This window comes from Trichomonas vaginalis, chromosome IV (assembly GCF_026262505.1).
Source record: "Trichomonas vaginalis G3 chromosome IV, whole genome shotgun sequence".
NCBI lineage: Eukaryota > Parabasalia > Trichomonadida > Trichomonadidae > Trichomonas > Trichomonas vaginalis.
The window spans coordinates 35,849,613-35,868,793 of record NC_067206.1 but is presented as its reverse complement, the minus strand read 5'-3'; the positions used below and the strand labels follow the sequence as shown (position 1 = coordinate 35,868,793).

Here is a 19,181-nt window from a genome sequence, read left to right as displayed (position 1 = left end):
TTCACCTAGTATGTTGTAAATTTCCCATGTCCTTTTTGCCTTTGGGCTCTGGTCGCCCATCTCAGGTAACCTATATCCTAGAAAGATTTTGTCATAGTTTGTATTTGAGTCTTCGCGTATTGTTTGCATGACTCTTTCCTGAGTTTCCGGTTCAAGCTCTTCAAACAGAGCTTGTCCATATGGAATAAGCTCGTTTCCAAATATATGTTTTTGTAGCCATTCTGGTTTTCTTTCCATGTTACCAATTATATCTTTTGTGAATGGGAAAGCTTTTACCCAATGTTTCAGTCTTGCGTCATTTATTTCTGTAGTTGGTTTTATTTTGTCAAGGAACATGTTTTTCAATACTAACATTTCATTTGGTACTGTCCATTTGAGTTTTCTTAAATATTCATCCCTTCTCATTTCATTGTCTGCAAAGTAAGTTTTTATGACATTTTGCAAACTTTCGTTTGCAAGGTCATGTACAATAGGTTCTCTTCCTTCTCTCTCCCTAACTCTCTTTCTAAACTCTTCACCAAATATACCATCTTTATGGTTCTGTGTAGTTCTTTGAGATAAATGTTCTAGAACGTCAGGTGTTATATTTCCATCAGCCATGTTCATTTCATACTGGTCCAAAATATCTGCATGTTTCATATCTTTCAATGGCATTAAAGCCGCGCTGAAAATACCAGCTAAATCTGGTTCACCATTGACTTCCATTGCGTCTACAACTTCTTGGAATTGTGGTTGTAAGTTTATGAACCACCTATCCGGGTTAGCTTTATGACCCCATCTCATTGTAGTTCCATAGTCTGCAGAAACAAAAGTAGGTTTGTTTCCATATTGGTTAGGTTCTGAATGAACTTTAAACAATGTTTCATTTCTATATGTTTTGTTGAAATTTAACCTTTTATTTTCACCGAGTTCAGCCAAAGATTGAACGTTATATGGTCGTAAGTAAAAAGGGTTGTTGTATTTGTGTACATTTTCTTTCAGTACTTCCATTCTATGCTGAATATTTTCATCTGGTGTTGGAGTCTTTTGTATGTCGGCAAACATTTTTCGATATTCTTCTACCATGTCAGCCGAATTTTTTTTAGACTCTTGGAAAGATTCCATATTCACCTCATACTCTTGTTGAGGGTCAAGATTTTTCGGCTGTTCCAAATCTTCATCTAGTTCTGTGAAGTTAGTTTCCAAAGGAGGGACTTGTTCGTTTCCTTCAGGCTCTTCTAGCTGTTGTTGCTGAACTATTTCTTCCATGTCTGGTTGTATCTGAACTTCTTCCTGTTGAGTTTCTTGTACCTCATCTGCTGGCATTTCATATATTCCGAGACCGTTTTTAACAAGTTCCCTATCTAAGTCATCCGGACTCATAAACCTTTCTTCTTTCGTTCCGTCTCTATTTTTTACGCGTTTCATGAAGAGAGTTGAATTGTCATTTAGCTCTGACACCAAATATCTCGGAGTAAATTCGTTCATGTCATTTGGATGATATGCTATTAAATCATATCCCTTAGCGAGCTTGTATTTTCCAGGTTTGAAATTATATCCCATTTGGTGCTGAACCATAAAGCTAAATAGGTTCGGGTCAGTATTTCCTTCCTTGAACTTTCTAATAGCTTCTTTATATCTGTCACTAAAGTCAAGAGTATCTGGGTAACCATAGTCTTCTTTAAGCATTTTTAAGAAATCTTGGTTTCCTTGTTCTCTACTTCTTTTATGTCCTTGCTCTGTTTGTGGTTGTTGTGGTGCAGTGTTTTGAACTGTTGGTTGTGGTGCTGGTTGTGGAGGTGGTTGTTGTGCTGGTTGTTGTTGTGGTGCTGGATTTTGAACTGTTGGTTGTTGTGTTGGTTTTGGTGCATGCCTGTGTCTGTGTCCATGTGACGATGTAAATGTTTTAGGTAGTCCTGGTGCAGGTGCTTCTCTTGGAGGGTTTGGTGGTATATAAGTTCCACTAGCTAGTATATAAGTTCCACCAGCTGGTATATAAGTTCCACCAGCTGGTATATAAGTTCCACCAGCTGGCACATATGTTCCATCTGCAGCATAGTGTCCTACCTGACTTTTCGTTTTTAAGAAAGCATTTACTAGGTCTGTTTTGGTCTGTTGTAACTCTTTTTCTTGACTTTCCACAACAGTTGCTCTAACGGCGTCATAGGCACTTTGAACTGCCTGTCTCGTTGCTGCATCTGTTATTTTCGTTATATTTTGTGCTACTTCTTTTAACTCTTTGTCGAAACCTTCAGACTTCAGTTTCTTTCCAGATGAGAAGTCGTTCACTTGTTTCACCTTACTATGAAGAGCTTCGAAGGCGTTCTTAAAGTCAGCATTTGTTAAAGCTTCATTTGAACTGTCTTCATCCGCTTGTATTTTTGTCCTTATTGACCCTATAAGCTGGGCTGCTTTAGCGTTGGCTTGGGCATCTAACCAGTCATTGTTAGCTTTTATATATTCTGCGCTTTTCATTGCCTTTTGCATGGCTGCGTCGTTATTTTTACTTTCTTGTGCTAAGTTTTCATACTGTACGGTTTGGTTTTGCAACTGTAAAAGTTTTTCTGCCTTTACATTTGCTTCAACTTCTTTTTTATATTCATCGCTATCCATATATGTCTTCAGGGCTTTTTGTTTTATCTCTTCATCTTTCAGTACTTTATATTGAGTAGTATGGTTTTTCAAATTTACAACATCTTGTTCCATTTTTGCTACTTCTGCTGCTTTTTCTGACACTTTTTTCGCATATTCCTCTGTACTTAGTTCTTTCAGTTGTTCTTCTTTCTTCTTTTTCTCTACGTTTAACTCATTGAGTTTCTTTGTGTGTCTGTCATATTCTAGTTTCTTTTCGTTTTCACTTATTTGCTTCTGTATGTCTATGTTTGACTTTTTGACATCTGTTATTTGATTTTTGAGTGAACTCAAATTCATTTGACTTTGAGGGTTATAAGCTGTTCCGTCTGCAGCTCCACCATAGCCTGCCATTTTCGCTAAAAGTGCCGCTCTTAAACCTCCACTCTGTGCACCAAGAACTCGGTTTAAGAGCATAGGGTTGCTTGACATTTGTTGCAACATAGTGGGGTCATTCAGCATTTGTTGTTGCAACTGTTGTTGTGGTGTCAGTTTTACTATTGGATGTTTCAATGCTCTCTTCCTCTTACGTATATTCTTACGTAGCTTACGTGGCATTTTAAGTGAAGTTAAAAAGCGGTTTTCGACAGATGTTTATATGACACTATTTGTTCAGCTCAAAAAACTACTCGGTCAAAGTGTTGTCAGTTTTGTAAAATAACCGTCCTATCTCATTCTATAAGGGGGAAAGTCTTCTCAAAGTATACTTCCTTGGAACGCCCGTAACTTTTCCTGTAGCGACGATAGACCCTTACTTGTCCGGACAAAGTTATACTATTTTGAGTGCTCTACAAAAAAAGTCAACGGCGACGACTCTCAAAAATTTTTTATGGGCTAGAGGGCACGAAGTGCCTGGAGGCCCATCCCAAGAAAAAAAAACTTCAGGGCTAGAGGGCGCAACGCGCCTGGAGGCCCCACTACCTTTTTTTTTTTTTTTTTTTTTTTTTCAAATTACTATATATACATATGTGGATAAAATAATAGTAATATTGTAAAAAATTAGATAATTTTTTTATTTGAGAACCTCTCAAAAGTTCATTCAATTTATCAATTGTTTCAGTTTGATGTATATTCATTTCTGGAGCCTAAAACTTTAGCAATCATGACAATATCATATTCTCTTTCTAACTACGCAATGTAAGGGTATCCTTAAGGATGTATTTACAAGCTTACCAACTCAACGCATAATATCTTACAATGATCTATATAATCTACAGCCTTGAAACCAAGTCGAAATTATTAACAGTTTTAGAGTGGGGGTACCTTTAATTTTTCTTTCTTTTCTACTTATATTTTTAATGTGTTGTTGTAACACTTAATAATTTGATATATGTGCGGCTGATTAAATAAATTTTAATAAAATATCAACGATAATTTTTTAATTTTTGAGAATTATATCAATAGAATAGTATGCCACTTGCATAAATTTTAAAGAATTGTCTATAATTAGATCACTATACCTAATTAAATCAGGAAATCGAATTCAATATCACCTTTAACCAATATGGTAAGATATACTTCATCCTGTAGTTATCGAAAGTTAAATATAATACTATTGGAATGCACCCTTAAGCTAAATAACATTTATTTTTGGTTTTACAAATTAAATAATAAAAATACGAACTGTAAAAAAGAATTCGAATTAAGACATAATCTGGAAAATGCCAGCTTCAACTTCTCTTGATGTAAATTGAAGGTGTTTCATTAAAAGACCGATTTGCATATTATTGAAGATTTTTGTTTCTCTTGCTTCTTCGATAATCTTATCCATGAGGTAAATTTGGCTAGATTTCGATGCTTCGACCATTTTTTCGATGATAGAAACTTCGGCAGGTTCCAAGTTTTTACCAATGAATTCTAAGCACTCATCGTAGCGATAAACGTTAAGTAGTAGAAGTGCGTGTTCAATTTGAATATCTCTGTATTGTCTTTTCATGATTGGCGAAGGAGAAACCCACATTGTTTCATTATCGAAGAAGTGGAGCTGTGCTTTCTGTAGAGCATGGAGTGCAAGATCGTATCTATCAATCTTAGAATAGGCCATGATTGCGTTAAGAACAGATGTAAAGAGTAAAGGAAGGGGAGCTTGGCCTGTAATAATGACATCGATAGCCTCTTCATATGTATTTCCTGATGCATGTGTTAATTCAAAATCGCTTTCGACCTTTCCCATTTCATTTAACATTGTCGCAGCCAAATAAGGTTTATTTGCTGTTTTAAGGAGGTCAATAGCTACTCTATAGCAATGTAAGCCATCAGTAAGAGAATTTGACCATGATTCTGGAAGAGATTTGGAAAATTCAAATCCAAATTGGGCATTTTGAATAAATAATCGAGCAGCAGTAACAGCAGTTTGTAGAGCTCGGGAAGTGTCTTCGACTTTCACATAGCATTGAAGCTCACCAAATTTTGCCAGAGCAGCTAATGCGACGTCAAATGGATTATCAGTCTTTTGGGCATGGTAAAGTTGATCAAAAAACGTAGCTGTTTCATAGATAGTTCTTTTTGTTTTGAAAAATTTAGAAAGTTCTACCATTTTCTCGTCATATTGTTGGAAGAACATTATTAAAAAATGAAATTTGGAAGCAGAATCAAAGCTTAGTAAACCAATTTATTTCTATACTAATGTAAAGAAAAACGAATAGCCCTTTCTTTTATTGAAATGATTCAATTTCTTTATTGGTAAGAATATAATGAATGTTACTGTTCTTGTTTGAGAAGTGTGATTAAATTCCTTCCAATTTGGAAGCAATAAATGTAAATCTCTAATAAGATTAGATATATCTTTAACTAAAAGGGAGTATGGTGTGAATAGGTTTAAAATGCAGGTTTTAACATATTTTAGTCGATTCTCATTAATCCGGATATCAAATTCAAAAAAATCATCGAAATATCGAAAAATTCAAGCGGAAAGTATCTTGCCTATGCATTTATTTCAATTTCGAAGACTCGAACTTTTCCAAATTTTTTTCGAAATCACAAAATCGATATGAATTCTCCTATATTTTTGATTTGTTTTTTATAAAACATAATTTCTTTAGAATTTTTCATAATTCAAATGCAAATTTTAGAAGATGTTCATGTTTAAATCAAAATCTAAATAATGGAAACATAAATATAATATGAATTAATTTAAAATCCATTTATAAAACATAAAGATCGGGATTAATATATATTTATTGATATCAATAATGAAATATTTTCATAATCAAAGGATCAAGAAGTATGCAATTTTGCAACTTATAATAATGAAGTTAGAAGTTTTATTTGAGAAAACAAACAAATATTTATATTTATTAAATATAAGATACATATAATAACAAAAACGAATAGACTTACAGTTCATCAAAGTCATCTGCTCTGTTAACATCTTTTGTGAGAGGAATTACTTCATCTTTCTTTGCGAGCGGCCCAGGTTTTGAAGAAAACAGCAAGAATATAGCGTAAATACCTAATATTATGCCAGCACCAATACCTACGTAAACATACCAGCTATAAAAGGATGAATTTCCAATTATTACGCCTTCTCCGAAATTAACTCCGTCAAAGGATAGGGAAATTTCAAGTCCTTTCTTAGAGTAAGTAGTATTGCATAATGCATATAGATGTCCGTAACTTATTGCAGGTGATATTTGTGTTCCAATTTTACAATAAACTTTCGTAATATTGAATCTGGAACTAACGCCTGTATAAGAAACATTGATGAATTCGGTAGAATTTTCAGGAAATTGTCCAATCATGTAGCTGAAACTATATGGAGTTGGAATATTACAAGCATTAGTACCATCTCCTTCATATCCAGGAGGACATTGACATATTCCAGGCCAAACACATTTTGCTAAGCTATGGCATTTTCCACATTTTACTTTGCTAACATTGTAGTTAGCAAATTCTGTAATTTCATGATCATTTATCATCTTTGTGACGGTATGATTATTAATGACAGTAAATTTATTCTCGAATTTCTTAAAGGCAGCTGATGAAATGTTTGATTTTCCTATTGGAACTTTTAATTCAAGAAGATTCTTTTTGTCGGCAATTTGTTGGTTCTCACTAAGCTTGTTTGTCTTTGTTTCAATGATGGCTAGTATAAAAATCATGTATGAAATTCAATTTGTCAAAATGAAAATTAATTTATTTTTATTTCCGTTTTCCATTGAAATATTGAATTACTTTCTTTCAATTCACGGATTATAAAAAAACAGAGATTTCAATCCTAAATATATGGCGAGGCGCACTCTCTTAGATGATATTAAAACTTTCGGGTATGCGTTTCGTACTGCTTTTATGATTCCTATAGCGTTCATTTTAATGATTCTTTTGCTAATTTTAGACAATGATCCACCAAGTTTACCATTACCTGACGGTTCTGGCATTGTCGATTGCTCAAACATTAAAGTTACTAAGTTATATGCAGAACTTAACCGCTTAAAAGTCGAATTGCACGTTGATGATTTCATTCAGTACCCAAAACAGCTTGCACTCTCAATGATTAAATTGCGAGCCGATATGGATGGAATCATATTTGATTATCCGATCAAAAACTTCTGGGATATCAAAAGCGATCTTGAAAATATTTCATTTTGTGCACTTCAAACAGTCGCTGGAAAAATAAACACGTCATTACTTTGTGACGGTAGATCGATTAGATCTGAAAATGTTGTTGTTGAATCAATTGATATCTTTCCAGTTGGATGGTCAAGATTAACCTTCCAGCCAAGGACAACAGGCATATTTTACTCAATATTTTTCTTCAATGATACTATTCTCTTCTCGATGCAGCCTCCAGGACGCTTAGATAACCTCAGGATTTCACCAGATTACGTTATGAAAATGGGCAAAGACCACAATGCAGCGGAACAAATTCGTGCTAAGTATGGCGGTCAAATGATACCGAAACATGCAATTTTGGTTGCAGCAGATTCGAATACAACATTTAATTTAATGATTGACGTTTTATATCCATTTACAATTACTTACAAAGACATAAACTATCAAAACGCATACGTTTACCTTCCAAGCCAACGGTTTAATCACACTTATTTGTTCAAAAACGTTCCAGGAGTGACAACATTACGTAACGGCTCATATTTATTCGAAGAATTGAGAATTCCACGTTCATCAGCATCTACATTTACTCAATCCAAAGAAGATAAAAATATTTCGATTGGATATTACGCAGAACAGCTTCAATTCCTAGCAGCCAATCATGTAGATTTCGAAACCATGAGGAAATGGTATACAAACGCCACTAAAAAGCCAAAAACAGTTGTATTAGATAATTATACAGAAATTTTCAAGGATGAAATCGAAAAAGTAGCCAAAATAAAGGTTAAAGTAATCAATGAAAATACATCCTTCAAAGAAATTGTTAAAACTCTTGAATCTGCATCAGTTTTCGTTTGCGGACATATTAAAACAGCAGTTTTTGCTCCATTTATGCCAAAAGGATCAACATTCATTGAAGTACCACCAGATACATCTAGCTGCGCTGTAGGATCAGTTTGGATTGCTAAACAATCTTCATTAAAACATGAATTTATTAAAAACAGTTCACCTTGCAACTGCACTTACTACTATTGCCATCTTTCAGATCAGGCAACATATAATGGCATCAAACTCAACGATGTTGTCTCAAAAGTACAACAAAACATGTAAATTATATTTTTGTTTGTAAAAAAAGTATGAATAAATCGAACTTATATTATAGATTTTTTATACATCGTTGAACTTCAAATGTACATATAGAAATTATATTTTATGATAAATTTCCGAAGACTCTTAGGAAAATTGCTATACCATAGTAAATAATTCAAAAAGATACAGTTAATTTATCTGGTAGTATCTCAAATGAAGAATGATATTTAGAAGATTTTTAAATAATTTCATTTTAGAGAGTATGGACACCAATAACATGTCATCATGGGCCAGGAAATTAAGTTTAAAGGGTGAATCGAACTTAAAATTAGATATAATAGATGGATTTTATGAGATATTTCATGTTTAATTTGAAATGTATGAATGGTATTAAACATATAAAGAAACTATCTTCGTATCGATAAATCTTTTTACTAATAAATATAAAAATCTACAAAAATAAAAAATAAAAAAAATTCAAAATTACTGAGGACCTTGAGGAGTACTGAACTTTGCAATCAGGCTTGCAACTAAGTTTGGCTGTAATACATTCAACTGTTTCTTCGTTGTTGGGTTGTATCTTTGCAAAATCGCAACCATGGCTTGGAAAGGAATATCCTTGTTTCTTTCCATGAATTGTGGGTTTCCAGCGAATGTAGATAACTGAGAAGATAATAAAAGCGACAACAATTTGATTAAACCATTAATTTGAGCTTTTGCGGACGGAGTTGATATCAAAGCTGACCAGTTTCCGATTGCATTAACATTGAGGGATACAACTGAAATAAAATCTGGTGTCCAAGAAATTTTATCCATTGCTACAATCAAATTCGTAAATAGATCGGAAATATGCTTTGCAACGCTTTCAATGGTTGTTTGGAAGATCTTCTGTGGTATATTGTTAATTAATTGACTAGTCATTGTTTCGAAATACATAACTAGCTGCATTGTAGTCGAATGGGGCGGTGGTTCGCTTGCCATTGTCCTAATGTAGTATGCTGATATAAGTTCATCGGAGAAACTGTTGAACAAAGATGCCAATTTTTTGGCTCCTTCTTCTTCAACGGCAAAAATAGTTCTACGGAGCTTCTCCTTATCCTGTTTGATATTCGATGCCATGGAGTGCTGAAGGAATTGCTCAAAGTAAGTTAAAGCTCCATCAAATGCCGACAAAGAAGCAATTAAATTCGCGCATAAAATAATTGTTTGGGCGGTTTGAATACGGGCTTTGATGGCGTTACCGAACGCTCCGACCAAAGCTTCGTATAATTCGACCAAAAGTGAGTCCTGATGGACAAGAGCGAAATCAAGCCACTTGAGAAGCGTACTTTCGATGATTTCACAGACTTTTCCGAGCTCAGGAATGAAGGAAACTGGCGAATCGTTTGCAACCATGTTGTATTGCGCGCATTTTGCAATTGATTCGGAATCAGATGCTTGTATGGAGTCTAAAGAGCTTGCATCGATGCACTGCTTGATCTGAACGGACGACATTCTTTTGAGAGATTGATTAAATTGCTTTCCACGAGTTGTAATGACTTTCTGGAGCTCAGAAGAGTTCATAGAACATATACTCATGCGTTCATCGAAGTGAGAAATTCTCTGAGACAAGAAAATCATATCTTCAACTTTATCGTGCAAAACTTTTTGGCTAAATTCTCTAGTCATGTAGCCAATTGTTTCATTCCACATTCTCTCCATACGGGCTGGCTCGAGTAAGTTGTATCCATCAGCAGATATCTTCCATTCAATGTAGAAGAAGCCTGCAGCGATACTGAAGAGCTGATCGATCGGATCGATATTAGCTCTTGGCTTTCTGCTCTCACGAAGAAGCTTTAATTGCTTCTCACGCTTGTCATTGTAAATTGATAGGAAAACTTCAGCTCTTCCAAGCGCTTTTTCAAGCATATAGTATTCGTAAACAGCTGAAACATCGATAGGTGGTATTTTTTCCTTCTTTAAGAATGCTTCTCCGATGAGTTCACATTGAGAATTGAAATTAACCATCCAGGATGAGAATTTCTTATCAGCGAGGTTTTCAATATGAGCAAGAATAGGATCGACGTCTTTTTGAAGCTGTCTGATTGTTGCACAAGAAGATATCGGGGAGTCATAATTTGCAAATTCAAGAGTTCGAATTGTTGCGATATAGTAATTTCCTGCGCGAATTTCTTCATTAATGTTTTTAAGATGCTGAATTAAAACTTGGAATTCTAAATTTGCTTTTAATTTTTCATCAGTTTCTTGAATTGTTTTTCTGATCTTAACAGCATCTTCTAATGATGACTTATATGATTGCATGGTAGCTTTTATTTCTCCTTCGATAGCCGTAAGTCTTTTTTGGATGTCGGATGAAGATTGACCAAGAGTTTTAGCACCATCTATACTTTTTCCGAAAGTTTCGGAGTACTTTTGGCAAAGTGCAGCAATATCTTGCTTTTTATGATCCTTAAATAAAGTTAATTGCTGTAAAAATTCTTTGTCAGAGTTATTTGCAAAGTGAGCAGCGATAAGAGCATCTGTTGCTTGCTTGTTAGTATTTAATGATGTTTCTAAATCACTGATCTGCTTCTCAGTGAGAATAACTAAGGGATTCATAAATTTATTTTTTGACACGTAAATTTGTAAAATGTCAAAAACTTTACATAATCAAAGAAAAAAAAATTTTTTTGTGCATAGATTTTGGGATTGTATAATTCTGTTTTATTTATTGAACTTTCTCACAGACACCACCAGCGGCCTTGATCTTCTTTTCAGCTTCCTCAGAGAAGTCCTTTGCACGAACAACAAATGGGATCTTTGGAAGCTCACCGCGGGCGAGAACTTTGAAGAAGCCGTTCTGGACGCAGTCGATAACTGGAACTGCATCACCCTTCTTAGCGGTGGCAGCCTTAACACGGACCTCCTCTGGAACAAGTGTCCAAAGCTTGTCAACATTGATTGTTGGTTCGTACTCATCAGCACGGTTCTTCATGAGGTGAAGATGGCGCATGCCAACCTTGCCGAAGTAGCCTGGGTGGAAGCGATCGAACCATGTTCTCTGATGATGCTGACCACCAGCACGGCCGTGGCCACCTGGTGAAACACGGTGCTTACCGACACGGCCGAAACCCATAGAAACCTGACCACGAAGTTTTCTGCTCTTATGGAAACGAGTTGGCATAAGGAAAAAGGATAGCCATAACCGCTCAATTTCCTATCGTCGTCCAGCCAGACCTTATTTCGTTTCTTCAAATTACAATGAAATATTATTGTAATGGATATTGCTGATGAATTAATCCAACCAAAGCGATTTTTCTTATCGGTCCAAAATCTGATTTTTAATTCCTTGATTTTATGGATGAGAGATATATGATCAACATGTTCCTATTCAATACATTGAAATTCTTCCATTAAAATGCAGACTTTCATTAGAAATACAGAGATTTTGATTCATTATTTTGATTTCTCGTATAGATATAGATAAGATAATGAAACACGAGATTATCTAGCTGGAGTGCGTGTAGGAAATACTATTGCACACTCACAAATTTCTTACAAAATTTTGATATTTTTGATAAATCGAAATTTTAATCAGTTTGATTGGAGATTAAATAATTTGGATCAAAAAGAGGACTAACTACCCAAAATTTTATAATATAACGATTATTTTGTAAACTTATTTTTGATTCGAATTTGCGGTTAAGTCTGGTCGGTCCTTTCCAATGTCAGCTGAACTTGCTTGCGTTTATGCCGCTCTCATCCTCAACGACGGCGAAAAGGAAATCAATGCTGATTCCCTTGCTAAGGTTGTCGCTGCTTCTGGCCTCAAACTCGACCAGTTCTGGGTTAACCTTTATGCCGATTATTTCAAGAAGGCTAACGTTGCCGATTTAATCAAGAACGTTTCCCTCGGTGGTGCCGCCGCTCCAGCTGCTGGCGCTGCTCCAGCTGCTGCCGCTGCTGAAGCTCCAAAGGAGGAAGTTAAGGAAGAAGAACCAGCTGCTCCACTTGACCTTGGTGACATGTTCGATTTCTAAATAAATCAGAACTAATATAAAATTTATCTACTTTATCCTTTTTTTTTGTTCAATCAAATACAAAAAAAAATTAATATAACAAAAAAACTTTATATCTAATTTACAGTAAGTTGCTTCAGTTCTTCATATCTCTGAAGAATATTACGTATTTCATCTTCTGTTGCAATCCTTGTATCGATAATATTTTCTGAATCAATTCTATTTAAGTATTCTATAAACGACTGAGATGATTGCTTAAGTGCGTTAATGCATTCCTTCATCGCTTCTTTCTCCATCTCAGAATTAGATATTTCTGGGGGCATCGGGAAAGCAGAATCTGATGAAAGGGCATTTATTAATCTCTGTCTAAGCTGGCGAAGCTTTTCTTGTAATTCGTTAATTTCATCCATTTGTTGTTGGACATTTGAAGAAACAGGAATTGTATCCGCTTCTTGAGCTATTGTTGACAGCTGATTTGAAATGTAATCTAATGTATTCGATAAAGTTGTTGCACCATCAGCAGTATTATGAAAATCATCATAATCCAAATTTCTTAAAGTTTCATTAGCCTTTTCTAAACATTCGATAACTAAGCTCATGCATTTAACTTGGTATCGTGCTTGTCCTAATGCTCGCGCCTTTTCGATAATTTGTTCGATATCAATATCTGATTTTCCTCTTGCGAGAAACATAATTAAATCTTCTTCATTAACATCTCCAACAGTGGCAGCAAATTGTCTAGCCAGCTGTTCCACTTGACGAGAACACATTTTGTCAAATGAAGGAGGTGTAATTTCGATAGGTTTTGCAGTTTCACGCATTTTACTAATTTCTTTAAGTAAATCAGCTAGCTTTTTCCTTTTATTTTCGCATTCTGTATGGATTTGTTTTGATTCGCGTTCAAGATCCTCAGATTGACTGTTTAATTCATGTGTTTCTTTGGTCAATTCGTCTTCAGTTTTATATAATGATTTTTCCATTTCTTGAAAAACAGACTGTAATCTTTTTGGACGTTCTTGTTTATAATAAATATAAGATTGAAGAAGTGCTGAGGCTTCAAGCTGATTATTAATTTCGACTGCTTTTGAAAGTTGCTTCTCTAAATTTGCTATTTCGTTCAGTAAGTTGGTTTCATGTGCCTCTAAACTACTAAGATCAATACTCATTTCTAAAAAAAAATTTTTTTTGTAAAAAAAAATATTATTTTTAGTTGCCATTCACAGCTCATTTGATGCAGCTGGTTTCTACTCCCCTTGCTATGGAGGGTTGCACTTGGAGGTATCGGGTTTATTGACTAGCTCCTGTAGTGCAGCTAGAATTCTCAGAAAATCTAATCTGATACTTAAAATCGGTTGATAATTGTATTCATTTAATTTCATTCCATTTATTATAGGATTCGAATCAAAATTGGAAATGAATGGCTCTGACCGACCACAATGAATACCAATTACAGTATGATATATTTACTTTATACCATGTTATAACCTAGATCATAATTGAACCTCACATCAACAAGATGAACCTAAAAGGACCAATTTATTGTGCATGGAAATCTTGTTGCTCTTTCCATTTTTATAGATAGAATTGTGTAACTAGTTTTATATGGTCATAACTCAGTCTTTATTCAGACAATTTAAAAAATTGTTCGCAATTTGGACGGAGCTTGCCTATGACCAAATTGCAAACAATTTCTTTAATCATTTGCAAATTCTAATTTTCATGAACTTTAAGGATGCACTTTCCACTTTTTGACATACTGTCAATTTTTTGACACCCAAACTTTATTTCCTAATTTTCTAAAGTCGGGAAAAAGTTATTGCAAATCTCTACTTAGTATCTCATATGGCTGTTAATCTTTTTTGTTATTAAAATTAAGATATGTTAATATTTTGAGAGCATGTCAGAAAGTGGAAAGTGCACCCTTAAAAAGTTCTGAAAATTTGAACACGGGCAAACGTTTTAATTGTTATTTTCAAATTGAGAAGAAACATACAAACAACTTTTTGACATTGTCAAGAGATCTCCACATACTTGAAGAACTAGAAGAGCTGCTAGGGACCAGACTTTATTTTATGTTATGAAACTATATCTGAATTCAATTTGATCAAACGTGATTACGTACTTTTGCTAATTTAGAATCATCGAATTTCTATAAGCTAAACCATGTTTCATAATTTTGATCCAAAATTTTTGTGATAATTGCTTTTCACATGCATAACACAGTACATATTTCGCCTAAAGAATTTTTGAAAACATATTAATAATTGAAAACCGCTTCACTCATTCAATTTTTAATCTATTTTGGTAAAATATTTTATTTGAAAAATGCAAATAGAAAACTTAAAAAATTTAATGTCTAATAATGTCACTATTCCAAATAAATACGTCAATATTGTATTTACAAAAATTCTATTGATGAATCAACTGCATTATATTAGCTAAAAACGGAAAATAAGGAAGAATTAAACTCCAATTTCAAAATGATCAAAGATATATCTTTCTCGAAATATCGCAAAAGCCATTTTGGATATTATTCCGTTTATTATAATCGCTATACAAAGTTATACTATGAAATTACTATCACCTAAAATATATAATAAATATTGCAAAACTTTATCCATTCCTTATTTCTAAAGAACATTGTGTTGATTCAGAAAGATCAGAAGATTTTGAAAAAATGACATAGATATTCATGCAGAAAATACAATTTATATAGTCGTTATGGATGATGACATAGAAAGATTCATCTTTTTAACGGAAAACAATGGATTTGATAAAGATCAAGTGCTCATATAATATCAACATATCTTTATTTTAATGGTAAAAGAGTAAAATAACCATGTTAGGAACTAAGCAGTGTTTTATAATAACTTTTTCTCGATTAATAATATTAGCTTTTTTCATAGAAAATTGTGAGATAAAGCAAGTGTGTCAAAAAATTTGAGAGATTGTCAGAAAGTGGTAAGTGCAGCCTTAAGGCAGCACTTACGCCCATCTGACTTTAATTCAAATTTCTGACAACTGCGTAAAGCGTCATTGAAAATTAACCTTAAACATCGGAATTGAAGGTCGTGCCATAGAAGCGTAATTGCACTTTTTTTAAAATATTTTGTCGACCTCATACTTAACTCATATAATTAATTGTATGAATTATACAACACATTTTATTTTAGATATAATAAAAAGTACGAAATAGCCGAAAAAAAATTGAGAATTACGAAAAAAATCGCTTTATTCTGGTTATTTTTTTATTTCTAATAATATTCATCTTTGAAAATACCATAAAAAGAATAACACCTTATGTAACAACACCACTCGCACCATATGAAATGAGAATTTCGGCTGTTTCTTTACTATTATAATATGCTGCAATATGAAGTGCGGTTTCTCCAAATTCATCTTTTTCATTGATATTCGCACCATGTGAAATCAGAACTTCGGCTGTTTCTTTGCTATTATTTTCTGCTGCAAAATGAAGTGCGGTTTTTCCATCTTCATTTTTTTCATTGATATTTGCACCATGTGAAATCAGAACTTCGGCTGTTTCTTTACTATTACTATATGCTGCATCATGAAGTGCTGTTTCTCCATTTTGATTCTTTTCGTTGACATTCGCACCATGTGAAATGAGAATTTCGGCTGTTTCTTTACTATTATAATATGCTGCAATATGAAGTGCGGTTTCTCCAAATTCATCTTTTTCATTGACATTCGCACCATGTGAAATGAGAATTTCGGCTGTTTCTTTACTATTATAATATGCTGCAATATGAAGTGCGGTTTCTCCAAATTCATCTTTTTCATTGATATTCGCACCATGTGAAATGAGAATTTCGGCTGTTTCTTTACTATTATTTTTTGCTGCAAAATGAAGTGCGGTTTTTCCAAATTCATCTTTTTCATTGATATTCGCACCATGTGAAATGAGAACTTCGGCTGTTTCTTTACTATTACTATATGCTGCATCATGAAGTGCTGTTTCTCCATTTTGATTCTTTTCGTTGACATTCGCACCAAGTGAAATCAGAAGTTCTGCAGTTTCTTTACTATTTTTATATGGTGAATAATGAAGTGCGGTTTTTCCATTTATATCTTTTTCATTGATATTCGCACCATGTGAAATCAGAACTTCGGCTGTTTCTTTACTATTATTTTCTGCTGCAAAATGAAGTGCGGTTTTTCCATCTTCATTTTTTTCATTGATATTTGCACCATGTGAAATCAGAACTTCGGCTGTTTCTTTCCTATTATAATATGCTGCAATATGAAGTGCTGTTTCTCCATTTTGATTCTTTTCGTTGACATTCGCACCATGTGAAATGAGAATTTCGGCTGTTTCTTTACTATTATAATATGCTGCAATATGAAGTGCGGTTTCTCCAAATTCATCTTTTTCATTGATATTCGCACCATGTGAAATGAGAATTTCGGCTGTTTCTTTACTATTATTTTTTGCTGCAAAATGAAGTGCGGTATTTTCATATTCATCTTTTTCATTGATGCTTACATCGTGTGAAAGGAAGTATTCGAAAAGAGATGGAATATTAAATATCGGTGAATAAACAAAACATTTGTTTATATCATTAGTTTGATCGAAATAAACTAAAAAATTTTCAAGATTATTGTAAATTCCACAGTATTTTAAATTGATCTTATATTTGTACTCATTCATCAAGAACGTAACAAAATCAATGTTGTGTGAAATAATTGCATATTCCATGGATTGGTAATTTGGTTTTTGATATTTCAAACATTCATTCATGATCTCTGCATTTCCTCCTAAAAATGAAAGCCTTAGGCATGTTTGAGTTATTTCGGAGTGGAATTTCGTTCTTAATAACTTGAAACAATCAACTGCTCCATGGTAACAGCATAATTCAAGTAATGAATATCCTTCGTAAGAATATGGGTATAAATCGCTATTAAGTTTTTGATCTTTATCAAATTCATCTCTTTCTGTGAATGTGATGAATCTTTCTAAGTCATTATTCATAATTGCTCTGTGAATTGTATTTTCTGATAGTATGTCAAGATTTTCTGATTTAATTTTTCCGAAATCAGAAGATTTGTCTAATTTAATTCCATATTCTTTGTAAAATAGGAAGTTTGAAATAGGGTAGATATCAATGACCTCTTTGATATGATATTCATCAGAAATGAGTTTGGCAAGAAATAAATATGACTTTGCATAGCGATTATTATACGGGATGATATTTAAAATGGCTTTTATCATATTTTTGGGAGGATATCCATTTGAATCAATCAATTCTGTTGTGATCATTTTGAAAATCGAGTTTAATTCTTCTTCTTTTTCCGTTTTAAGCTGATACAACGCATTAAATATATCGATATGGTATTTGTAAGCACTTCGCAATTTGCTGTATTCGTTTAGATGAAGGTCTTGGTCGGACATTAAGGGTGCACCCGTATGTACGTTTATTTGAGAGGAGGAGGATTACCCTCTCAATTTTGAGGGATTCGTTAGTTTATTTTCTCGATGAATATGCAATAAAATTTGATTTTTACCTTATCAATATACTTCATATAATATACACATGTTCATGTAAAAACTTTTTTCCAAAATCCTCAGGAATTAAGGGATTTTTGAATTTTAAGAATTTTTTCCGAATTTTTTCGAAAAAAAATATTTTCAGAACAGCCTTAACGGCTAAGATTGAGTAGGGTTGTTAGATTCCCGACGATAGGTGTCTTGGAAGATTTGCCTGGTGTCATCATAGTGTCTTTAAATCAAAAATTTTATTTTGGAGTTAGTTTTATTGATTTTTCAATAAAAAACATTTCTAAAACAAGAAAATAAAACGATAAAATATTTATATTTTATATAAGGATCTTATATATTTAAAATAAATATCATTTTATTTTTTTCATTGGTGTCTGTCAAACCATAATACACTATTCAAAAATTCAATGTGTCTTGCGGTTTCAAAAGACACCTTCAAATTGAACGATAGCACAGACACTATTGAATTTTACCCATTGTATTTAGTTTTTACCCTTTTTATTTTTAAGAATTAATGACTGAAACAGCCGTTTTGCTATGACCTCAATCACTTTTATTTATTATTTTAAATATTATTTAATTTTATTATTTGAATAGGCCAACTTATATTTGAGAAGCTCAATTTGAGACCACTTAATACATTGAAATATCATAAATATTGAAATATTAAAAAGTGTATTTCAAAATATTGAAATTATAAAAATTTATAATACTGAAATTGAGACAAATTAATAAATTCAATGTGTTTTTTTTGAAATAACTCTCAAATATTATTTTTTTGTTTATTTAATGATGAATAAATATGATTGCTTTAGTCAATCATAAAAACTGATTTAAGTTTAAAATAATGAAAGGATAATTTGATCGTTTTTTAAAATACAATTATTTTTGATGATTTGCAAGAATTTTTGAAAAGAATATAATATAGGTTCTATTTTTGTAAAATTTATCCAAATCATGTATTACATAAATTACGATTAAAACGATGAAAGAACCAAAAAGTGTGTTTTGTGTTTTGTTGTTGCGTGTTGGATGCGGGATCCTGTTATTTCCGAAATCGACAAAAAATTTGGAAATTTAATTTCCGAAATCGAAATCATATTAATGTTTTTAATATTCAAAAAAAAAAAAAAAAAAAAAAAAAAAAAAAAAAAAAGGTAGTGGGGCTTCCAGGCACTTCGTGCCTTCTAGCCCTGAGGATGTTTTGTCAAGACTTCTTCATCGTAAATGTTTTGTCAAGACTTCTTCGTAAAATCAGACAAAAATAATGTTTATGTTAGAATGTTAGATCTAACACGTTTTCTAACATGTTTTCTAACATCGTAGAAAACTCATGATTTCATCGTAAATGTTTTGTCAAGACTTCTTCGTAAATGTTTTGTCAAGACTTCTTCGTAAATGTTTTGTCAAGACTT

At 33.0% G+C, this 19,181-nt stretch overlaps 8 protein-coding genes across 8 annotated transcripts, besides 5 other annotated features; 2 read left to right on the top strand and 6 right to left on the bottom strand.

Moving 5' to 3' along the window:
- Positions 1 to 840: part of a mobile genetic element that runs on past the window's edge.
- A 3,193-nt stretch (positions 841 to 4,033) lies between these two features.
- TVAGG3_0229330 (factor VIII-associated gene 1 family protein) lies at positions 4,034 to 5,173 on the bottom strand (the record flags this gene model as incomplete). The annotated part of the gene is made up of 1 exon (XM_001301000.2): positions 4,253 to 5,173. One exon carries the CDS (start codon positions 5,171 to 5,173, stop codon positions 4,253 to 4,255), a length of 921 nt encoding a protein of 306 aa, XP_001301001.1.
- A 672-nt stretch (positions 5,174 to 5,845) lies between these two features.
- TVAGG3_0229320 (uncharacterized protein) lies at positions 5,846 to 6,723 on the bottom strand (the record flags this gene model as incomplete). The annotated part of the gene is made up of 1 exon (XM_001300999.1): positions 5,946 to 6,710. The coding sequence occupies one exon, from the start codon at positions 6,708 to 6,710 to the stop codon at positions 5,946 to 5,948; it is 765 nt and encodes a 254-aa protein (XP_001301000.1).
- Positions 6,724 to 6,773: 50 nt separating this feature from the next.
- On the top strand, positions 6,774 to 8,313 carry TVAGG3_0229310 (uncharacterized protein; the record flags this gene model as incomplete). Its single annotated transcript, XM_001300998.1, has 1 exon — positions 6,835 to 8,268. One exon carries the CDS (start codon positions 6,835 to 6,837, stop codon positions 8,266 to 8,268), a length of 1,434 nt encoding a protein of 477 aa, XP_001300999.1.
- Positions 8,314 to 8,730: 417 nt separating this feature from the next.
- Positions 8,731 to 10,845, bottom strand: TVAGG3_0229300 (vesicle docking involved in exocytosis; the record flags this gene model as incomplete). Its single annotated transcript, XM_001300997.1, has 1 exon — positions 8,731 to 10,845. The coding sequence occupies one exon, from the start codon at positions 10,843 to 10,845 to the stop codon at positions 8,731 to 8,733; it is 2,115 nt and encodes a 704-aa protein (XP_001300998.1).
- A 70-nt stretch (positions 10,846 to 10,915) lies between these two features.
- TVAGG3_0229290 (structural constituent of ribosome) lies at positions 10,916 to 11,531 on the bottom strand (the record flags this gene model as incomplete). Its single annotated transcript, XM_001300996.2, has 1 exon — positions 10,955 to 11,410. One exon carries the CDS (start codon positions 11,408 to 11,410, stop codon positions 10,955 to 10,957), a length of 456 nt encoding a protein of 151 aa, XP_001300997.1.
- A 413-nt stretch (positions 11,532 to 11,944) lies between these two features.
- Positions 11,945 to 12,327, top strand: TVAGG3_0229280 (translational elongation; the record flags this gene model as incomplete). Its single annotated transcript, XM_001300995.2, has 1 exon — positions 11,952 to 12,266. One exon carries the CDS (start codon positions 11,952 to 11,954, stop codon positions 12,264 to 12,266), a length of 315 nt encoding a protein of 104 aa, XP_001300996.1.
- A 34-nt stretch (positions 12,328 to 12,361) lies between these two features.
- On the bottom strand, positions 12,362 to 13,411 carry TVAGG3_0229270 (GAT-like domain family; the record flags this gene model as incomplete). Its single annotated transcript, XM_001300994.1, has 1 exon — positions 12,362 to 13,411. One exon carries the CDS (start codon positions 13,409 to 13,411, stop codon positions 12,362 to 12,364), a length of 1,050 nt encoding a protein of 349 aa, XP_001300995.1.
- Positions 13,412 to 14,138: 727 nt separating this feature from the next.
- Positions 14,139 to 14,171: a mobile genetic element.
- Positions 14,139 to 14,171: a terminal%2Cinverted (terminal inverted repeat of tvBac_53III transposon ID:TVAGG3_0229260).
- A 1,047-nt stretch (positions 14,172 to 15,218) lies between these two features.
- Positions 15,219 to 15,339: a mobile genetic element.
- A 204-nt stretch (positions 15,340 to 15,543) lies between these two features.
- Positions 15,544 to 17,666, bottom strand: TVAGG3_0229240 (ankyrin repeat and SOCS box-containing protein 4 family; the record flags this gene model as incomplete). Its single annotated transcript, XM_001300993.1, has 1 exon — positions 15,544 to 17,658. One exon carries the CDS (start codon positions 17,656 to 17,658, stop codon positions 15,544 to 15,546), a length of 2,115 nt encoding a protein of 704 aa, XP_001300994.1.
- A 1,201-nt stretch (positions 17,667 to 18,867) lies between these two features.
- Positions 18,868 to 19,181: part of a mobile genetic element that runs on past the window's edge.